The sequence below is a fragment of the Panulirus ornatus genome, chromosome 58, assembly GCF_036320965.1.
Source record: "Panulirus ornatus isolate Po-2019 chromosome 58, ASM3632096v1, whole genome shotgun sequence".
NCBI classification, from domain to species: domain Eukaryota; kingdom Metazoa; phylum Arthropoda; class Malacostraca; order Decapoda; family Palinuridae; genus Panulirus; species Panulirus ornatus.
Window position 1 is genome coordinate 18,027,202 of NC_092281.1, and position 18,890 is coordinate 18,046,091.

The 18,890-nt window shown below is 37.9% G+C and overlaps 1 protein-coding gene across 2 annotated transcripts in view; it reads right to left on the minus strand.

Annotated features, from left to right (window-relative positions):
• LOC139766593 (tudor and KH domain-containing protein homolog) overlaps positions 1–16,439 on the minus strand; it is a 43,037-nt gene extending 26,598 nt beyond the window's left edge. The window contains exons 1-4 of one of the 2 annotated variants that reach the window (XM_071695447.1): positions 16,261–16,439; positions 12,287–12,446; positions 8,289–8,419; positions 4,943–5,063 (exon numbers count right to left, since the gene is read on the minus strand). In XM_071695447.1, the coding sequence (XP_071551548.1) occupies positions 4,943–5,063; positions 8,289–8,419; positions 12,287–12,446; positions 16,261–16,359 (511 nt within the window). In that variant the 5' untranslated portion in view covers positions 16,360–16,439. The remainder of the gene's footprint in view (positions 1–4,942; positions 5,064–8,288; positions 8,420–12,286; positions 12,447–16,260) is intronic. The other variant, XM_071695448.1, reaches the window with a different exon arrangement.
• Positions 16,440–18,890: the final 2,451 nt, after the last annotated feature.

Here is an 18,890-nt window from a genome sequence, read left to right on the forward strand (position 1 = left end):
CTTTTCACTTGAAGCCCAGTAACACCTACATTTTTTTTTTTTTTTTTTTTTTTTTTTAAACTATTCGCCATTTCCCGCATTAGCGAGGTAGCGTTAAGAACAGAGGAATGGGCCTTTGAGGGAATATCCTTACCTGGCCCCATTCTCTGTTCCTTTTGGAAAATTAAAAAAAAATAATGAGAAGGGAGGATTTCCAGCCCCCTGCTCCTACATATGTAACACCTACATATGTACATAAATACATTTTTTTCATACTTGATCAATGTTTCTTGCATTAGTAAGGTAATGCCAGGGACAAATGAAGAAAGTCCATAACTGCTCACATCCATTCTCTGACTGTCGTTTGTAATGCATCAAAATCACAGCTCCCTATCCACAACCAGGTCCCAAAGACCTTTCCATGGTTCACCCTGGATGCTTCACATGCCCTAATTCAATCCACTGACAGCATGTTGACCCCAGTATACCACAGAGTTCCAGTTCACTTTATCCTGTACACACCTTTCAACCTCTTACATTCAGGGCCTGATGGCTCAAAATCTTTTTCACTCCATCCTTCCATCTCCAATTTGGTCTCTCCATTCTCCTTGCCCCCTTCACTTCTGACATATATATCCTCTTTGTCAACCTTCCCTCACTCATTCTCTGTATTTCCAGACCATTTCAGCACACACTCTTTAGCACTCTTAACCACATTCTTTTTTTACCACACCTCTCTTTTATCCTTTCATTACTTACTCAATCAAATCACTTCACACCATATACTGTCCTTAGACATTTCATTTCCAACACATCCACCCTCCTCTGTGCTTCCTTAACTATAACCCATGCTTCACATCCATATAACATTTTTGGAACTACTATACCTTCAAACATACCCATTTTTGCCCTCCCAGATAACATTCTCTCTTTCCACACATCTTTCAGCACTTACAAAACGTTTGCCCCATTCCATCCAATGACTCAGTTCTGCTTCCACAATTCCATTCACTGCCATGTCCACTCCCAGGTATCTAAAAACTTCACCCACTCCCAAGTTTTCTCCATTCAATTTCACACCCCAACTAATGTTACTGTCAGTCAACCCTACTAAACCTAATAACCTACATTTTTGTTTTAAATTTATTCTAATTTTCCTTTTTTCTCTCACTTTTCTAAACTCAAGTCACCTACTGCATTTTCTCAAATTTGCCACCAGTGCTGTGTCATCAGCAAACAACAGTTGACCTGCTCTCTATGACTCTAGCATTTATCTCTCTCACTACCCCACCCATAAACAAATTGAAAAATCATGGTGATATCACACACTTGGAACATTCACTCTCCTACACTCTTACTCATAAACATGCCTTACATCCCAATCAAACTTCTCACTGCTTCTAGCAGCTTTCCTCCCACACCAAAAAATTCTTTGACCTTCCAGAAATAATCTCTAACAACCCTACCACATGCTTTCTCCAGATTCATAAATATCACATACAAAACCATCTATTTTTCAAAGCACTTCTCACACATTCTATAAAGCAAACATATGATACACACATCCTCTACCACTTCTGAAACCACACTGCTGCTCCCCAGTCTGATGCTATGTACATGCCTTCACACTCTTAATCAATACCCTCCCATACAACTTACCAGGTACACTAAACAAACTAATAAGTCTGTAGTTTGAACACTCATCTCTATCCCCTATGACTTTAAACAATGGCACTGTCCATGCATTCTGCAAATCCTCAGGCACCTCACCACAATCCATATATACAACAAAAATCCTTACCTACCAGTCAACAACACACAATCAGGCTGCTGCTTCCTGCAACACCTCAACAGTGATTCACCTCAAGTCAAAAGATCAAAACTCTATGGACCCAAAACATGGACTGAGTCTACTTCAGGAATCTTGCCAATTCCATGTCCAGATCAATCTGAAGAAAGTAAAAAAGGCCAAAGAGAGATGACAAAGTACTAAAATATAAGTGTGACATTGCCTGTGAAAATGTATGGGGAGGCAGACAAAGATTTTGTGGACACTAGGTATATAGGATGTCGAGTGGTTCCAGGTGAAGGTGGGTCTGCAGCTGGGATGTGTGACGTCACTATGGCCATTTGATTTGTTTATGGATGGAATGGTGAAGGAAGTAAATACGAGTGTCTTGGAAAGAGGAGCAAGTATGCAGCAGCCAGGGTTTAGGGGGCCTGGAAGAGAGTCCGTAGTTGTATATCAATGACACAGCAATGGGGCAGCTTCAAGTGAGAAACTGCAGAAGTTGGGTCTGAGTATGAGAGAGGGTGGTGATTGATTGACTGACTTTATTTAGGGATCCTAGTACTTTATGACTGGTATACACATGCGCAATACACCACAATAAGGTATATAGTAGCTTCCACTACGATAACCTACTAAAGTTTCACAAACTCATTTTCAGTGCGAATGGAGGAATCTAAGAGTAAATGTGAATCAAAGCAAGGTTATTAGGTTTAGAAGTGCAGGGTATATTAGTTGGATGTGAGTATGAATGGAGAAAATTTGAATGAAAGACACTAGGGAGTGGACATGGGAGTGAATGGAACCATGGAAGCAGAAGTAAGTAATAAGGATGATGAGAGGGAGAAGGTTCTGGGAACACTGAGAAATTTGTGGAAAGAGGTTGTTAACTGGGAGGACAAAAGTAGTCACACTTAAAGTTACAGTAGTAGTTCTAACAATACTGCACGGCTGCAAGGCATGGTCTAAAGATGAGAATGTGTAGAAGGAAGGTGGATATATAAGAAACAAAATGTTTAAGAACAAAATGTGGCAAGAAAAGGTTTGATCACGTAACAAATGGGTAAGAGTGATGTAGAAATAAAAAGTACAAGTGAAAGTCATCTTTGACAAAGCTACATCAACATTTCCCTGCTACTGGAAGTAGCACAACCTTAGGTTGCTAGAATCTTTAGAATGGTCCTGGCTAACAGAAAGACTCATTCATAAAAATTGGTCTTGGGGTAATTACTATGATAAACAATACATATGTTCATAAATAATTTAATATATCATAATGAAATCATGATTTATATTTGTTGTGATTTTAAAATGTATGGCTAGTTTACTCATGTGATGCATAAAATACAATTACCAAAAATTCTAATATCTACTGCTTAACAAACTTACATTTCAATTCATGCATAAACTGTGAACAAACAGTCATGGGAAAACTGTTTCTTTAAAGTAACAACCAATGAAAGTGAATGTAATTCACTTTTACTTTAAAAATTTATCAAAATATCAAAAATACTTTATAACATAATCAAAACCCTAGCTCACAAAAAAGGAGGGCACAGGTGTATCTATGTTCCTTCCACATGAAAGAGAAACCATCAAAAACATAATATGTCATATCAAGGTGATGATGAAGGGCCATCGATACTATGTCGCTGGGAAGTCTCATATGGAGAAACTATCAAGGAAATTCTTAAAATGAAAACCAAATAAATGATAGACTAACTGGCATTCATAAACTATGAATACAATAACAAGAATGAAACATTCTTTCTCCAGCTAAAATTCCTTTTTTTGGCTTTTGAAAAAAAGGAAGAGAGAAATTTAGTTAACGAAGAATTAAAATTATCAATTGATAGGCATGTAAAATAGAGACTTTTGGATTTAAATGAGCTGAGAGGGGCAGCTGGTGGGAGGTCTAATAACCATCTTGTGGAGGCGAACGTGAAGATTAGCAAAGGTTTTGTAAAGAAGAGAGAATGTCAGGGAGAAGAGAGGGGTGAAAGTAAGTGAGCTTGGAAAGAAATGCCAGGAGAGACTGAACGTAGAATGGCAAAAGGTGAGAGCAAATGAAGTAAGGGAAATGGGTGAGGATGGAATGTATTCAGGGAAACAGTGATGGCATGAGCAAGAGATGCATGTGGCATGAAAAAGTTGGGAGGTGGGCAGATTAGAAAGGGTACAGAGTGGTGGGATGAAGTAAAGTTGTTGGTGAAAGAGCAAAGAGAAACATTTGGATGATACTTACTAGGAAGGAGTGCAAATGACTGGGAAATGTATAAGAGAAAGCAGCAGGTCAACAGGAAGGTGCAAAGGCTGAAAAAAAGGGCAAATGAAAGTTGAGGTGAGAGATTATCATAAAACTTTAGGGAAAATAAAAAGATGTTTTATAAGGAGGTAAATAATGTGCGAAAGGCAAGAGAATAAATGGGATCATCGTCGAAGGAGACGGGGTGAAGCGATAACAGGTAGTGATGGAGTGAGAAGGAGATAGAGAGAGTATACTGAAGGGTAGTTGAATGTGCTTGATGACAGAGTGGCAGATGTAGGGTGCTTTAGTCAGGGTGGTGCGCAAGGATTGAACCTAAGAAGGATGATCCTCACATGGCCCCCTTTTCTGTTCCTTCTTTAGGAAAAATAAGAACTGGAGGGGAGGATTTCTAGCCCCCCACTCCCTGCACTTTTAGTCACCTTCTACAACACGCAGGGAATACATGGGAAGTATCCTTTCTCCCCTATCCTCAGGGATAAAATATATATATATATACGACATTTCCTGCATGTTGTAGAAGGCAACTAAAATGGGTAGGAGCAGGGGCTGGATATCCTCTCCTTCCATTTTACTTTTCTAAAAGAAGGAACAGAGAAGGGGGCCAAGTGAGGATTTTTCTCCTCTGAGGCTCAGCCATCTGTTCTTGATGCTACCTTACCAATGCAAGAAATGGCAAATATATATGTATGAAATGTTACTCTCTTGAAAATTGCCTTCCTAGTATCCAGTCAACCAAAAATAGAATGCAGTAATGTAACACCTCTGCCACAACAATTCTCCAAACTTCCCTACACAAACATAGATCTCTCAGCAGTCTTTCCTTAAAAATAAAGTACAGAAAAAAAATTTCTGTAAATTAAAAATTAGTCTAAAGCAGTGTAATTACTCACAGAAAAGCCACTCACCAGGATATGATGGAGAAAGAGCTCTGTCTTCTTCCCTTTCCACAATGATTTTGGCCCCACTAACATGAGACATACTACGAACTGATTCTCCATTCCTACCAATTACTCGACCAACAGCCACCTGGAATAATCATTGTTTGCTTTTTATTAATGTACATCATATAGCATAAAAACTGTCTGATTACCGTTTTTTTTAAGGGAAAAAAGATTCAAAAATCTACTTAGATTTTTATGTCAGTATACTCATCCAGGGTGGATCATGTGCACAATGCAAGACAACTTTTGCGAGCATTAATCTTGCAGAAATTAAGTCAACATTCCAATACTCCCACAATATTGTTTTAAGTTGTATAAACTGATGGGGGTGTTTCAATACTATCCCTCCATGATAACAAAAATATTAATGCTGACAGGCTTTTCCTGTCACTCAAGACATGATAATCCATAACACTGTGGTTACTATTTCCACATTTTAAGTATTACCAAGAAACATGGAGGAACACTAAAAAGACATAATGGTGAGGACTTCTGCATACTGATTTTTGGCTTACACATAATGAAGGCATTTGCTGATGAAGTGAACTAATAATAAAATATGCATAAAAAAAAGTTTCCATATAAAATCTATTTAACAAAGAAAAAGCAATACATAAGCGAAGGCAACAGACATAACAGGAACAAAAATTATGAGAAAATAGGGAAAGACACCTCTAAAAAACAGAGCAGTAAAATGTGTGAGACGCTAGCAAAGAAGCAAAATATGGTCAAAAGACTGATAATCAATAAAGAAAAAAGAAAAAGGAGGTACTTCTACCACAGCAGAACAACTGCTTGTACCCTCTAATGGCATATCAAAAAAAAAATCTCCAAACAGTTTGATTACTTGTCACCTCAAAACATTTTAGCATCAAGACCAATCAAGAATGCTTGCAGTGCTTCTTGAAAAATACTGCATATCAGTCACAAATAATGGAAAAGTTGCCCTCTAAATATGCTCTGATATATAATCACTGACAAGAAAACTGCATTTAGTTTATTGATAAGGCAATATCATTCATGGATACTCAACAAAATTAAACAGCTAATCCCTTTTTCAATAAGAGCACTTTTCTTAGGCCATATTCACAATGTAGCAATACTTACTAGAACACAAATAATTCAGAAACTTCATGCATTCTTTACAAACTTGCTGTTCTCATGTTCTCTATATTCATATTCTACTACTTCCAACATTCTATATCTTTTCATCCTTCCAACTTTACTGCTTTGCTTGTGTATATAGTATTTGCTGAAGCATCCCTGTTTGTTTTTTTGCACAGAAAAATAAATATCAATTAGGTATATAATGCAAGTATAGAGAAATAGAAGTAGGGATAAAACTGAGATACAAGAAATACAAGCTAAGGGGCTCAATGAAAAGATAAACAGCCATAAGCTAGAGCAATTTGTTGAAGGAAAGAGTGCAACAAACACAAATGTTTTATAAAGCAATGTCAGTACTTATAAAAATGGAAGTGTCTGAGATAAATCTTCTTCAGAGCGAATGTGGAATTAGGAGAGGATTTGAAACCAGTAAAATTTGAGGTATATCAATAATCATAATAATAAAAAACAGACAGAAAGGCTGCATTTGCTCACATACATTCTCTAATAGTCATATACAATGCATTAAAACCACCCTATCCACAACCAGACCTCACAGACCTTTCCACAGCTTGGCTGGCCACTTCATATGCCCTGGTTCAATCCAATGACAGCATGTCGACCCCTGTATACCACATCATCCAAATTCTCTCTATCCCCTGTATGCCTTTTACTCTCCAGCATGTTCAGGCCTCGATCACTCATAATCTCTTTTACTCCAGCCTTTCATCTCCAATTTGGTATCTCCCTTTCTATTATTATCATTATCAACATAATTACTATTATCATTATCATTTTTCTTCATATCATTTCTATTATTATCCTTATCAACATAATTACTATTATCATTATCATTTTTCTTCATATCATTATTACAATCATTATCAACATTACTCAACCTTACATCATGGTAAGTCACACAATATACAATTCTTTTATGATTTGTATCAAGACATTTTGAGGTTCATAATGTTCACAAATTTTTCATGAATTAGTGAAATCAAATTACAAGGAATCCCAAATTCTGAAATACACTTACGAGTTTGGTATTCATATTTTTCAGTATTTCAAGTGAGGGAGAACCCTCAAGAATATCAAATGAGTGAGGGTGTTCAGTACTTCAGCTCCTGCACCACATCAGTACAGGCCATGAAGGATCTCTGAATACTTCCTAGCTCTACAATTACACCCACCTTGAAAAGGGTGTCAGTAATGAGTACTACTCTGTTTAAGAGTGTTAGCACCTTAAAGAGATTATGAAATGCTATATCCTCTCCTGTCTTGAAAGTCTACACAATCCATCCATCCATCTTTTTCAGATGAGGTAACAAAAATTATAGCTTTCCAATTATAACTGTACTGTAGAGGGTTTGAAGAGGTTTCAAAAATCATTGCAACATAACAATGTGGGTTGTATTACCCATCATGAGTTACTTGTATCAGATTTGCTATTCTGATGGATATCTCACTTGTTTAGTGACTGTACCACTGGTTATTAGGTATCTCTGTCCATTTGCCAGCCTTCGGGACTGAGGCCAGTAACATCAGTTCTGCAATGTTAATTCTTAAAGATCAACAAATCAGAATTTGATCCTTCCTTGTAAATGTGAACTGGGTTTAATACAGTAGAAAAAGATACATAAACATAAAATTACAACAAAAGGGATTAATGTGAAGTATAAGTCAAGTCCTGAGGAGGCAGCCTAACACAGGTATGGAAGTAGCATGAGACTAAAGGTTTATTCAAATGAGGTGAAAGAGAACAGACACAGGATGTGACCAAAGATATGAATGAACAAGAGTGAGGCAATATGTTTTGTAAGAGCCTTGTTACAACTAAAACAATGCCAATATATACAAAAAATTGTGCAAATCGTTCTGCATGAGGTATCCTCCTACATCTCAAAAGTCAAGTAGTTTATAAACACAAAGATTATGACCAAGATGAGGGCAAAATTCGTTGGCATATGACTTAAGCACTGCAAATGGACTTAACAATGTGAAGATAACCAAAGAAAATATAAACTTGGTTAATCTTCTATGTCACAGATCTGGCATGTAAAGTGTATATGGATAGGGAAGCTGTTAAGTGTATTACCAAAACAATAGCACTGTTTTGTTTCATTTATAACACTTTAAACATTCAAACAATTTATAACACTTAAACATTCAAACATCAAAAGCTGTACTACATGCTACTTACAGTTGGTACAAGCATTTCTGAGGTCTCAATAACAGGCTGTTCATTCACAGCTTTGATGATTAATTTTTGAGCCAAAGTGATGTTATCCTCTAACCCTCTGATGATACAAGTACGATGACCTTCAACCTCTGCTGATAAAAGAATTATTTATGAATTTCATTTACAAAGAAAATTCCTCAAATCTACCTTCATTATAGAATATATGTGAAGTAAATTCAGGAATAACAGTATCATCTTCACTTTAACTGTTCCCTCTTCTATGTAAGTGCTCCATGATTATACGGTGCACTCTAAAAGTATAGTATGTTAACTACAACAACTTCATGCATAATTATGCTCCCTGTGAGCACCTTTGTTCACAAGTATTCCATGTGTTATTTAGAAACTATGGGATCACTATACTCACTAGATATTGTGTATGCTAATGATGAACGTAATAGGTTCACTCTTAGTGCAAAAATTTAAAGTGCTCACAGCTCACTTTATAGTTCCCTATCTTTGTTCTAAGTTTTCATCATTTACAGCAAGTGTAGCCTGTTTACTAAAAGTACATTGTATGCCCAAAATCTAGCCCAGTGACTGCCTCAGTGCCCTCGGTGTGGCAATTTTCAATAAATAAAAAATGCATCATTTTACTTATCTTACCAGTCCAAAGAGCAACTTTTCTGAAACAATTCTATCTATCTATCTATCTATACACATATATATATATATTTTTTTTTTTTTTTTTTTTTTTTTTTTTATACTTTGTCGCTGTCTCCCGCGTTTGCGAGGTAGCGCAAGGAAACAGACGAAAGAAATGGCCCCCCCCCCATACACATGTACATACACACGTCCACACACGCAAATATACATACCTACACAGCTTTCCATGGTTTACCCCAGACGCTTCACATGCCTTGCTTCAATCCACTGACAGCACGTCAACCCCTGTATACCACATAGATCCAATTCACTCTATTTCTTGCCCTCCTTTCACCCTCCTGCATGTTCAGGCCCCGATCACACAAAATCTTTTTCACTCCATCTTTCCACCTCCAATTTGGTCTCCCTCTTCTCCTCGTTCCCTCCACCTCCGACACATATATCCTCTTGGTCAATCTCTCCTCACTCATTCTCTCCATGTGCCCAAACCATTTCAAAACACCCTCTTCTGCTCTCTCAACCACGCTCTTTTTATTTCCACACATCTCTCTTACCCTTACGTTACTTACTCGATCAAACCACCTCACACCACACATTGTCCTCAAACATCTCATTTCCAGCACATCCATCCTCCTGCGCACATCTCTATCCATAGCCCACGCCTCGCAACCATACAACATTGTTGGAACCACTATTCCCTCAAACATACCCATTTTTGCTTTCCGAGATAATGTTCTCGACTTCCACACATTTTTCAAGGCTCCCAAAATTTTCGCCCCCTCCCCCACCCTATGATCCACTTCCGCTTCCATGGTTCCATCCGCTGACAGATCCACTCCCAGATATCTAAAACACTTCACTTCCTCCAGTTTTTCTCCATTCAAACTCACCTCCCAATTGACTTGACCCTCACCCCTACTGTACCTAATAACCTTGCTCTTATTCACATTTACTCTCAACTTTCTTCTTCCACACACTTTACCAAACTCAGTCACCAGCTTCTGCAGTTTCTCACATGAATCAGCCACCAGCGCTGTATCATCAGCGAACAACAACTGACTCACTTCCCAAGCTCTCTCATCCCCAACAGACTTCATACTTGCCCCTCTTTCCAGGACTCTTGCATTTACCTCCCTTACAACCCCATCCATAAACAAATTAAACAACCATGGAGACATCACACACCCCTGGCGCAAACCTACATTCACTGAGAACCAATCACTTTCCTCTCTTCCTACACGTACACATGCCTTACATCCTCGATAAAAACTTTTCACTGCTTCTAACAACTTGCCTCCCACACCATATATTCTTAATACCTTCCACAGAGCATCTCTATCAACTCTATCATATGCCTTCTCCAGATCCATAAATGCTACATACAAATCCATTTGCTTTTCTAAGTATTTCTCACATACATTCTTCAAAGCAAACACCTGATATATATATATATATATATATATATATATATATATATATATATATATATATATATATATATTTTTTTTTTGCTTTGTCGCTGTCTCCCGCGTTTGCGAGGTAGTGCAAGGAAACATATATATATATATATATATATATATACACACACATTATCCCTGGGGATAGGGGAGAAAGAATACTTCCCACGTATTCCCTGCGTGTCGTAGAAGGCGACTAAAAGGGGAGGGAGCGGGGGGCTGGAAATTCTCCCCTCTCAATTTTTTTTAATTTTCCAAAAGAAGGAACAGAGAAGGGGGCCAGGTGAGGATATTCCCTCAATGGCCCAGTCCTCAGTTCTTAACACTACCTCGCTAACGCGGGAAATGGCGAATAGTTTAAAAAGAAAAAAAAAAAAATATACACACATACATACATACATATACATATGTACACACAAACATATCTACATATGCACATATTCATAATTGCTAGCCCTCATCCATTCCCGGTGCCACCCTGCCCCACAGGAAACAACATGGCCACCCCCTGCATCAGTGTGGTAGCACAAAAAAAAAAAAAAAAAAAAAAAAAGCCACATATATTTACATTCAGTCTCTAATTGTCATGTATAATGCACCGAAACCACAGCTCCCCATCCACATTCAGGCCAAACAGAAATTTCCATTGTTTACCTCAGACGATTCAAATGCCCTGGTTCAGTCCAGTGACATCATGTCGACCCCAGCATACCACATTGTTCCAATTTACTCAATTCTATGCACACCTTTTACCCTCTAGCATGTCCAGGCCCTGATCACTAAAAATTTTTTCACTCCATCCTTCCATCTCCAATCTGGTCTCCCACTTCTTGTTCCCTCCACCTCTGACAGATATATCCTCTTTGTCGACCTTTCCTCACTCATACGCTCCAAATGTCCAAAATTTCAATAAACCCTCTTCTGCTCTCTCAAGCACACACTTCTTTTCTCCAAATGTCACTCTTACCTTTTCAATACTTAATCAAACCACCTCAAACCACATTTTGTACTCAATTCCACTTCCAACATATCCACCCTCTGCACAACCCTCTCCATAGCCCATGTCTCACAACCATATAATTTTGTTGAAACTACTAGTCCTTCAAACATACCCATTTTTGCTCTCTCAGATAACATTCTCTCCTACCATATATTCTTCACTGCTCCCAGAACCTTCCCCCTCCTACCCCATCCTATGACTCACTTCCACATCCGTGGTTCCATTTGCTGCCAAGACACTACTCCCAGATATCTAAAACACTTCACTTAACCCAATTTTTCTCCATTCAAACTTGCATCCCAACTAACTTGTTCTTCAACCCTGCTGAACTTAATAACCTTGCTCTTAGTCACATTTACTCTTAACTTTCTCCTCTCACACACTCTTCTAAACTCAGTCACCAACTTCTGCAGTTTCTCAATCAAATCAGCCACCAGTGCTGTATCATCGGCAAACAACAACTGACTCACTTCCTAGGCCCTCTCATCACCCACATCTGCATTCTTGCCCCTCTCTCCAGGACTCTAACATTTACTTTCCTCAACAGCCCATCCATAAAAAGATTGAACAATATATCTACCTCAAAGTAGTAAAGCAATTTCAATAACAAACATGATTTTTCTTCTTTCATACAAAAATTCATTTGTCAATATCATAAGAATCATAAAACCTTTAATATTCCTGTGCAAATTTTACTCAAGCATTCAAAATTCCCTCAATAAAAGAAATTAACTCAAAGTTATTTCTAGTCGCATTTCCAGACATACATGTTGGCTGCACACTATACTGCATTTATAAGAAACAAAGAGAAGGCACAGGAAAGGAAAACGGGGTAAGATGGAGCAGTGTAGTCAAGCTTATATTTCAACACTGTATAAAAACCTTTTTCAACAAACCATCTGAAAAGTTTATTTTTGTGTTTGTACGTTCCTGAATCAATCTTATGTTTGAGCCTTGTCTTCCGATGACCAACCCAACAGAATCAGCTGGAACTTGCACTTTTGCACTTGCCCACTGATTAACACTAGTATTGGCCAGCTTGATTTCATCTTCATCCTGTAATAAAAGTGTAACAGATACTCTCAGCTTACTCTGAGCTGGCTTAGGGAACAACTTCCTTCCCCAAAAGCTTTGTCTTGGATCAAGAATTAATGGCAAAACATTGGCACAAGTAATACAAACATTACTCACTTAATATTCAAAACTAACAATTTAGCAACTGCAATATATGGGGAATCATTTTTCAATGAGCATATGATAACCAAGCATTAAAACTGGACAAAAATTCTTTATCATAAAATATCAAGAAAATAGTCATAATCATGTTTCCTAACAATGAACTGTCGTATGAAAAACTCTGAATAACAATACAAATAATAATAAAAAGGAATATGATGGGTAGTTTGTTTATGTGGTTTAGGAGACGAATGAAACTGCATCTGACATAGCTGTCATACATCATACGTTAGCCTTTAACTGTCAATGGTACATGTCAAGAAATGTGCATAAAAACACAAGGATAACAGTTAAAAAGTTGAGAATGAGACTGTAAATCTAACTTCCAAGAGAAGTTACATGATGAGCTGAAAGGATTCATAATAGTACAAGGTTAGACTGAGGTGATGTGAAGGCAGCTTATCTCATTCTAAATATGACTTTTCCCTACCATAAATTTTGCTGTGATGATCAATTCATATTTTATGCTGCCTTTTGGAATTAACCTCTTTTAATCCCATAGTGACAAAGTTGTAAGAGGTTTCAATGCATTCACACCCACATGGAAGAATATGAATGGCTCAAGGTTAGTTACCCTTATAATAACCTCTTTACCTCTTCTTTACCTGCTACCACTTTCCTATCTACTATCATGTTTATGCATCCACTTGTTCTCTACTTTCCTCACACTTACCACCCCCTGTAAAATCACTTATTTTCCCTGAAATTCAACAACCTCACACCATCTCTCGCCCTCTTTTTCAACTACTGCACCTCCATCTTTACTTCCTGCTACTTTCTTTTGTAAAATTCCCAATCACCCATGTTCATTCCCTACAAATATCTCCAATACATCTCTTTTTTTTACCAGCCACTTAGCTTCCTCATTCCATCACTAACTACCCTTTTATCAAAAATCCCCATCCTGCCTTCTACATGCCACACATTTTACCCAAATACCTTCCATTCCTTGCCCACTTCCCTAACTTTGTTTACTAGCACTTTATGCCATTCGTCACAGTCTCTATTGGCAACTTTGTGCACAAGGCTTAATGTCTCTTTTCCAAGCTCAATTCACTTTAAGCACCCTCTTCTAACCCAAGATAATTCCTGTTTTCATACAATCAAAGCAAACTTTCACATTTGCCTTCGCCATACACATGCATGTCTGTTGATTAGTATATAATCTAATAATACTCATTTACATTAATGCCACTTACTCATGCATACTTATGTAAGCAGTTTTTAAAACAGAGTATTCCCAGTCCTTTTTAAGCATAAAAATCCCCAAGCTGTTCACCACTTTCATTTACATCAGGTACCCCATGCCTCAGCTCTTGTATTCAAATATCTTACCATTAATACTCAATCCCTTGTGTCAAAATTGTTAATGCACTCATCTAGCCCCTTCCAAATCACTTGCCTTTCTTCCTCAATCCTCTCACTACCAGTTGCATAAGCATCATTCTCAACCACAGTCTGTAACTCACATCCTTACAAACTTTAACAAATTCCTAAAACTCCTACTGCAGCAAAAATGCCTCTATCCTCTTTTGCTCTAGCCCTCATAATAAGACAAGACTTTACCCACCATATTTTCCCAGATGATTCTTCCCCTTTCCTAAACAATGATCTTAGTTTTACTGAAAGCATGAGCATGTGGTTCCTCTCCCCATACATACCACCTATTTCTTCCTTCTCAAAATGGTTACATCCAAACATGCTCAGATACCCCAACCAAAACCTCCATGGAGGGTTAGCACTCTTGCCTTGTTCCTTCTGTTCCCACTTTTAGAAATTTACATACACAAAGAGAGGAGGGTTTCTGGCCCCCTACTCCCACTCCTCTTAACTGCCTATGACACACAAGAAATATGATGGTAGTATCATTTCTCCCCTAAACCCAGAGGGTAAACATTAACTTAGTAATTCATCAGTTAAGATCTACCGCTCTACAAGCTTCGGATATTAAAAGATTTTATTTTGCCTTCACTGAAAATAAACAATGATTTTGAGATTCATAATTCATTCTGTGATATTAAACAAGCAAGGGATACAGTATTATTCTGTCCACTCTAAAAGGGCACATGGTTTAATCATGATATTTTTCCATTGCCTAAACTAACCCAACCCAATATAAGCAGGCCTTTAAGGAAGAAAATCCTGATTGCAATCTTATGATAAATAACCACTTCATATCAAATAAGGTGTTAGTGATGAAGGTTATGAAGATCAAGAGAAAAGTATCAACTACTATGAGAGAAAAGTAGAAAAAAAGTGAATAGCACATATCAAATCCTCACCAAATTACATTAGTAGACAAGATTTAAGGTAGAATGATGCCAACATTAATGTGGTCTTCTGGGGGTTGCATAGGGCTGCTACTGGAGTGGTTGGGTAGTGGCATAAATAGCCATTCAGTCCATCTGTTCATGTTTCTGGGAAGGGTATAGATGCTCAATCGTTAATATATCCTTTTCTACCCGAATATTCAATATAATTCGAAATCGTAGCTGTTCAGAGAAGAATTTCAGAGATTCTGCTGCCTTTGTGTTTCACCTACATTTACATTTAATACATTTCATAATTCCCATGATCTGCATAACCCTCCCTAGTGTAGCCATACCTGGCAGAATAGGTAAAATGGTCTAAAGCACACTTAGAAGATAGTAGTCAAGGATTTCAGCGATTATGCTGTTTCAATTATTGTAAAACAGACACAGTTGTAAGGGGAGGTTAAAAAAATATCAAAAATTCACAGAAAAGTATGACCATGTCCAGCACAAGAGCATTGACAACATCCTTCAATTCTCTGCCTTATTCCACTGGCGTTTCCTGCCAATACATCGAATTGCAACATGGTCATTCATCAATAGTTCTTTAAGGGTTTTTCATACATACATTATTAATCTATTATAACAAACATTTAGGTTATTTTTCCACATTCTTTATCTTTAGCTTTAGCAATGCACTGATTCTTGCCTTTACCACTTTAACTGGGGTGTTTTGCTTCTGACTTTTCCAGCTGTCACAAAAATGGAGTATTTGTATTGGAAGTATTTAGATAAGACTCGTACGTTTTACAATGAATGATCATACATGTGATGGTATGTCACAAAATCAGTCATCCTGAAGTAAACGGAAATTTCAGATTGACAGTTTAGCTATTCAACCTTACCTAACCCATCCCACACATCTCCCCACCCACCCCCTACCAAACCTAAATCCTATGTTAAGTAACTCTGGGGAGGGGAACAATTCGAAAATATTGAACCAGATTCATTTCATTTAAATACTTACTAACATCACCATATTGCTAATCGACCCACCTGTGCCACAGCGACACCTGTCGGCAACATAACCACTAGGTACTTTAACCCTAATCCCTCCAACCCCCCTGAACTTTAGAAAGCAATATAACACAGGGATTCATTCATAGAAGTTAGTTCTTGAAACGATCAGTTAATATCATTACTCTCCAAGTGCCAGGATACAACACACACGTCAGAGTCCAGCCTAAACCGTCCAACTGCACTAACAGCAAACTTGCTCACTAATAATCTACCACACACGTCCTGCGGAATCCATGCGAGACGCATCTAATTGAAACCTGCCTCGTTAGAAAGACTATGTCATGTCGTCAATAGTCCAGTACCTTCTTCGTCAGGAAGTAGTACAGAGCTCCAGCGACACCGGAGAGCAAGAGGGCTCCACCAAGAGGCAATATGACGGATTTCACCCGAGTTCCATCCATGGTCCGCTGAACCAACACGACTTCAACCCAGCACTGAGCCAGCCACACCAACAGCCACAAGGTCTAGTTTCGTATGATACAAACACCCGCTGTGTACATAAACAAACGAAAGAACTATAATAAAGATAATAAAGAAAACTACAGAATCCAATATCGTCGTTGTATATATAAAAGCAGACTGTTTTGTCATTCATGAAATCATGACTTGATAATGAGAAATGATGTGATTTTACAGTGCTTTGGACGACATTTATCTACTTAGTGCGTGAATATAATGTCAAACTGTTTTCTTATCTACAACAGCAATAACGATAGTTAGATAAATCCAAGCATTTCCTACTCATCCTTTTGAATTCACACATTGCACGTGTGGACTACCAGTTTTGAGTTTTCCGACCTGTCGTTCACTCCCAGTGAACGGGGTGATAGATGGCTTCACACATCCTTACTAATTTGTCGCATTTTAGGTTTCCCGATGTGTGGTGGCTTCACAGAGAAACTGGTCATCATCAATATGTAATTTGCATGTGGGCATCTGATTTTGATTCCAGTGTTATTCATTACATAGAAATTATTCTAAATCTGACCTGTTTCTTTGCCTTGTATGCAGATCATATTCTACTTAACGTAGTAGGGGTGTTAAACTTCTTTAGGAATGTAAGTAGGCCTAAGGACTTTGAGAGGGATATAGAAACACGAGTAATTCAAATGTATGTAAACCGACGAGAGCAGTATGTATTTCTTGGAGGTTCAAGAGCAGAAGGGAATATGAGGCATGAGTCTGTTCCTGGGTCTTACAATGACTGAATTCATTTTGGTAAAATAGACTGGCCATATTTTACCAGGGATAATATATACGGTATAAACTAATTCTTATTTCTAACGTGGCCCTTATAATACATTTAAAATGACTGATGGTACCGAGTTAAGACTTTCAGAGCACAAAAATAAAACAACTAGATACACAATAGAATTTCATAATGATTAAAAGCTAATAGCTGACTACAGTTACAAGCACCAATTCCAAAGAGTGAAAAATCATTTTCATTACCTAGTTTACTTCATAAAAACGATTTAACTCGTTCTTGTAAGAAAATAATTTGACGCTGATACAATAACCTACTCTAGGTCTAGGAGCAAATCGTGATAAACCACTTGGTTCCATCTCTTTACTCATTCTGACCCATTTTATCATGGTTCGTACTACTGCTGCAGGAGAAAGGAGGACTTGCCAAGGTCCTGTGGTGGTTACGTAGGATGAAGGAGGCATCAGCAGCCTTATAGTGCTGCTGCAGGAGGGATGAAGAGCTGCGGTGTTCCGCTGTTATGCTCAAGTTGCGAAGTGTTGCTGAAGTCACATATAGTGGCTATAGGAAGAAAAAGGCGTGGCCGAACCTTCGTCGTGATACTATTGGAGAAAGTAGGCGTTGCCGTGGTTTCATGATGATGCAATAGGAGAACGGAAGCGTGCCGAGGTCAAATGTCAGCTCACAAGATATACAGGCGAGGGTTGCGCCATGTGTCCGTATCCGATCGTTAAGGACTTTATGACTGATTAGTTTGCTAAGTGAGCTTTTCCCCTATGGAGTGATGGGGTCATCATGACCACGAACGCCGTCATAACGACATATGGAAAAATCTTGAAAAACATTCGACATGTAAGATACTTGTAAGATCCTTTACTCTCACTTCATTATATCTTTGACATCATCACGGCTGTAAGAGGTTTATTAACTCCTCTTGCGTTGCACACTGCGTTCCTTCGTATCATCTCAATTATGCATCATACCTATTAAAACTGATGTTAGCTTCTTGTGGACCGAGGAGTACTTTAAGAATTGTGATTATGGTCGAGTTGAAGAGTAACATGATGTGCGTAATTACCGATTTGCAGCAGCATAGTTAGGAGAAGGGGCCATATACCCTCCGCCCCATTTAAAAATTCTAAGATTTTTGGTTACAGTAGCGTTGTAATTTCTTACACAATATATCCACTGTATTGCACGTCTGTCAATCTGGCAACTCCCATAGGAAGTAGAACTGCCAAATTTTCTCCCGTCCCTCCAGTGAGAAATGATAGACTTCTGGTGAATTACTGTAACTACACTGCCATCATCTATATAGTTTCACTTGGGAATTTATATAGCTGCTATAGAATGCTGATAGTGAGAATATGCAATTTAGATTGTTTTATTTCTACTTGATAAAGTTAATCATAAGAGAATATTCGGCACGTTAGAGCTATAGATAACGTAGTCATACACAGATAAGCGCACACATGGTACAAAAAGTTTGTTGATTTACATATTTTTTTTAGTAATATATTTTCTATTAATATTCACTCATACTTTCCAAGACAAAGCAGCTTTCAGGTATTAATGCAGCCAGCATCTCTGTACCTGTCAGGAGCCGTAATCGTAACTGATATTGAACAAAACTTGGCTAATGATAGTTTTTTTTAGAAAAAAAAAGGCGCGGCTGATTATATCGAAGATTTGAGGATCTTAAATCATTTGGTAAAGAGATAGCAA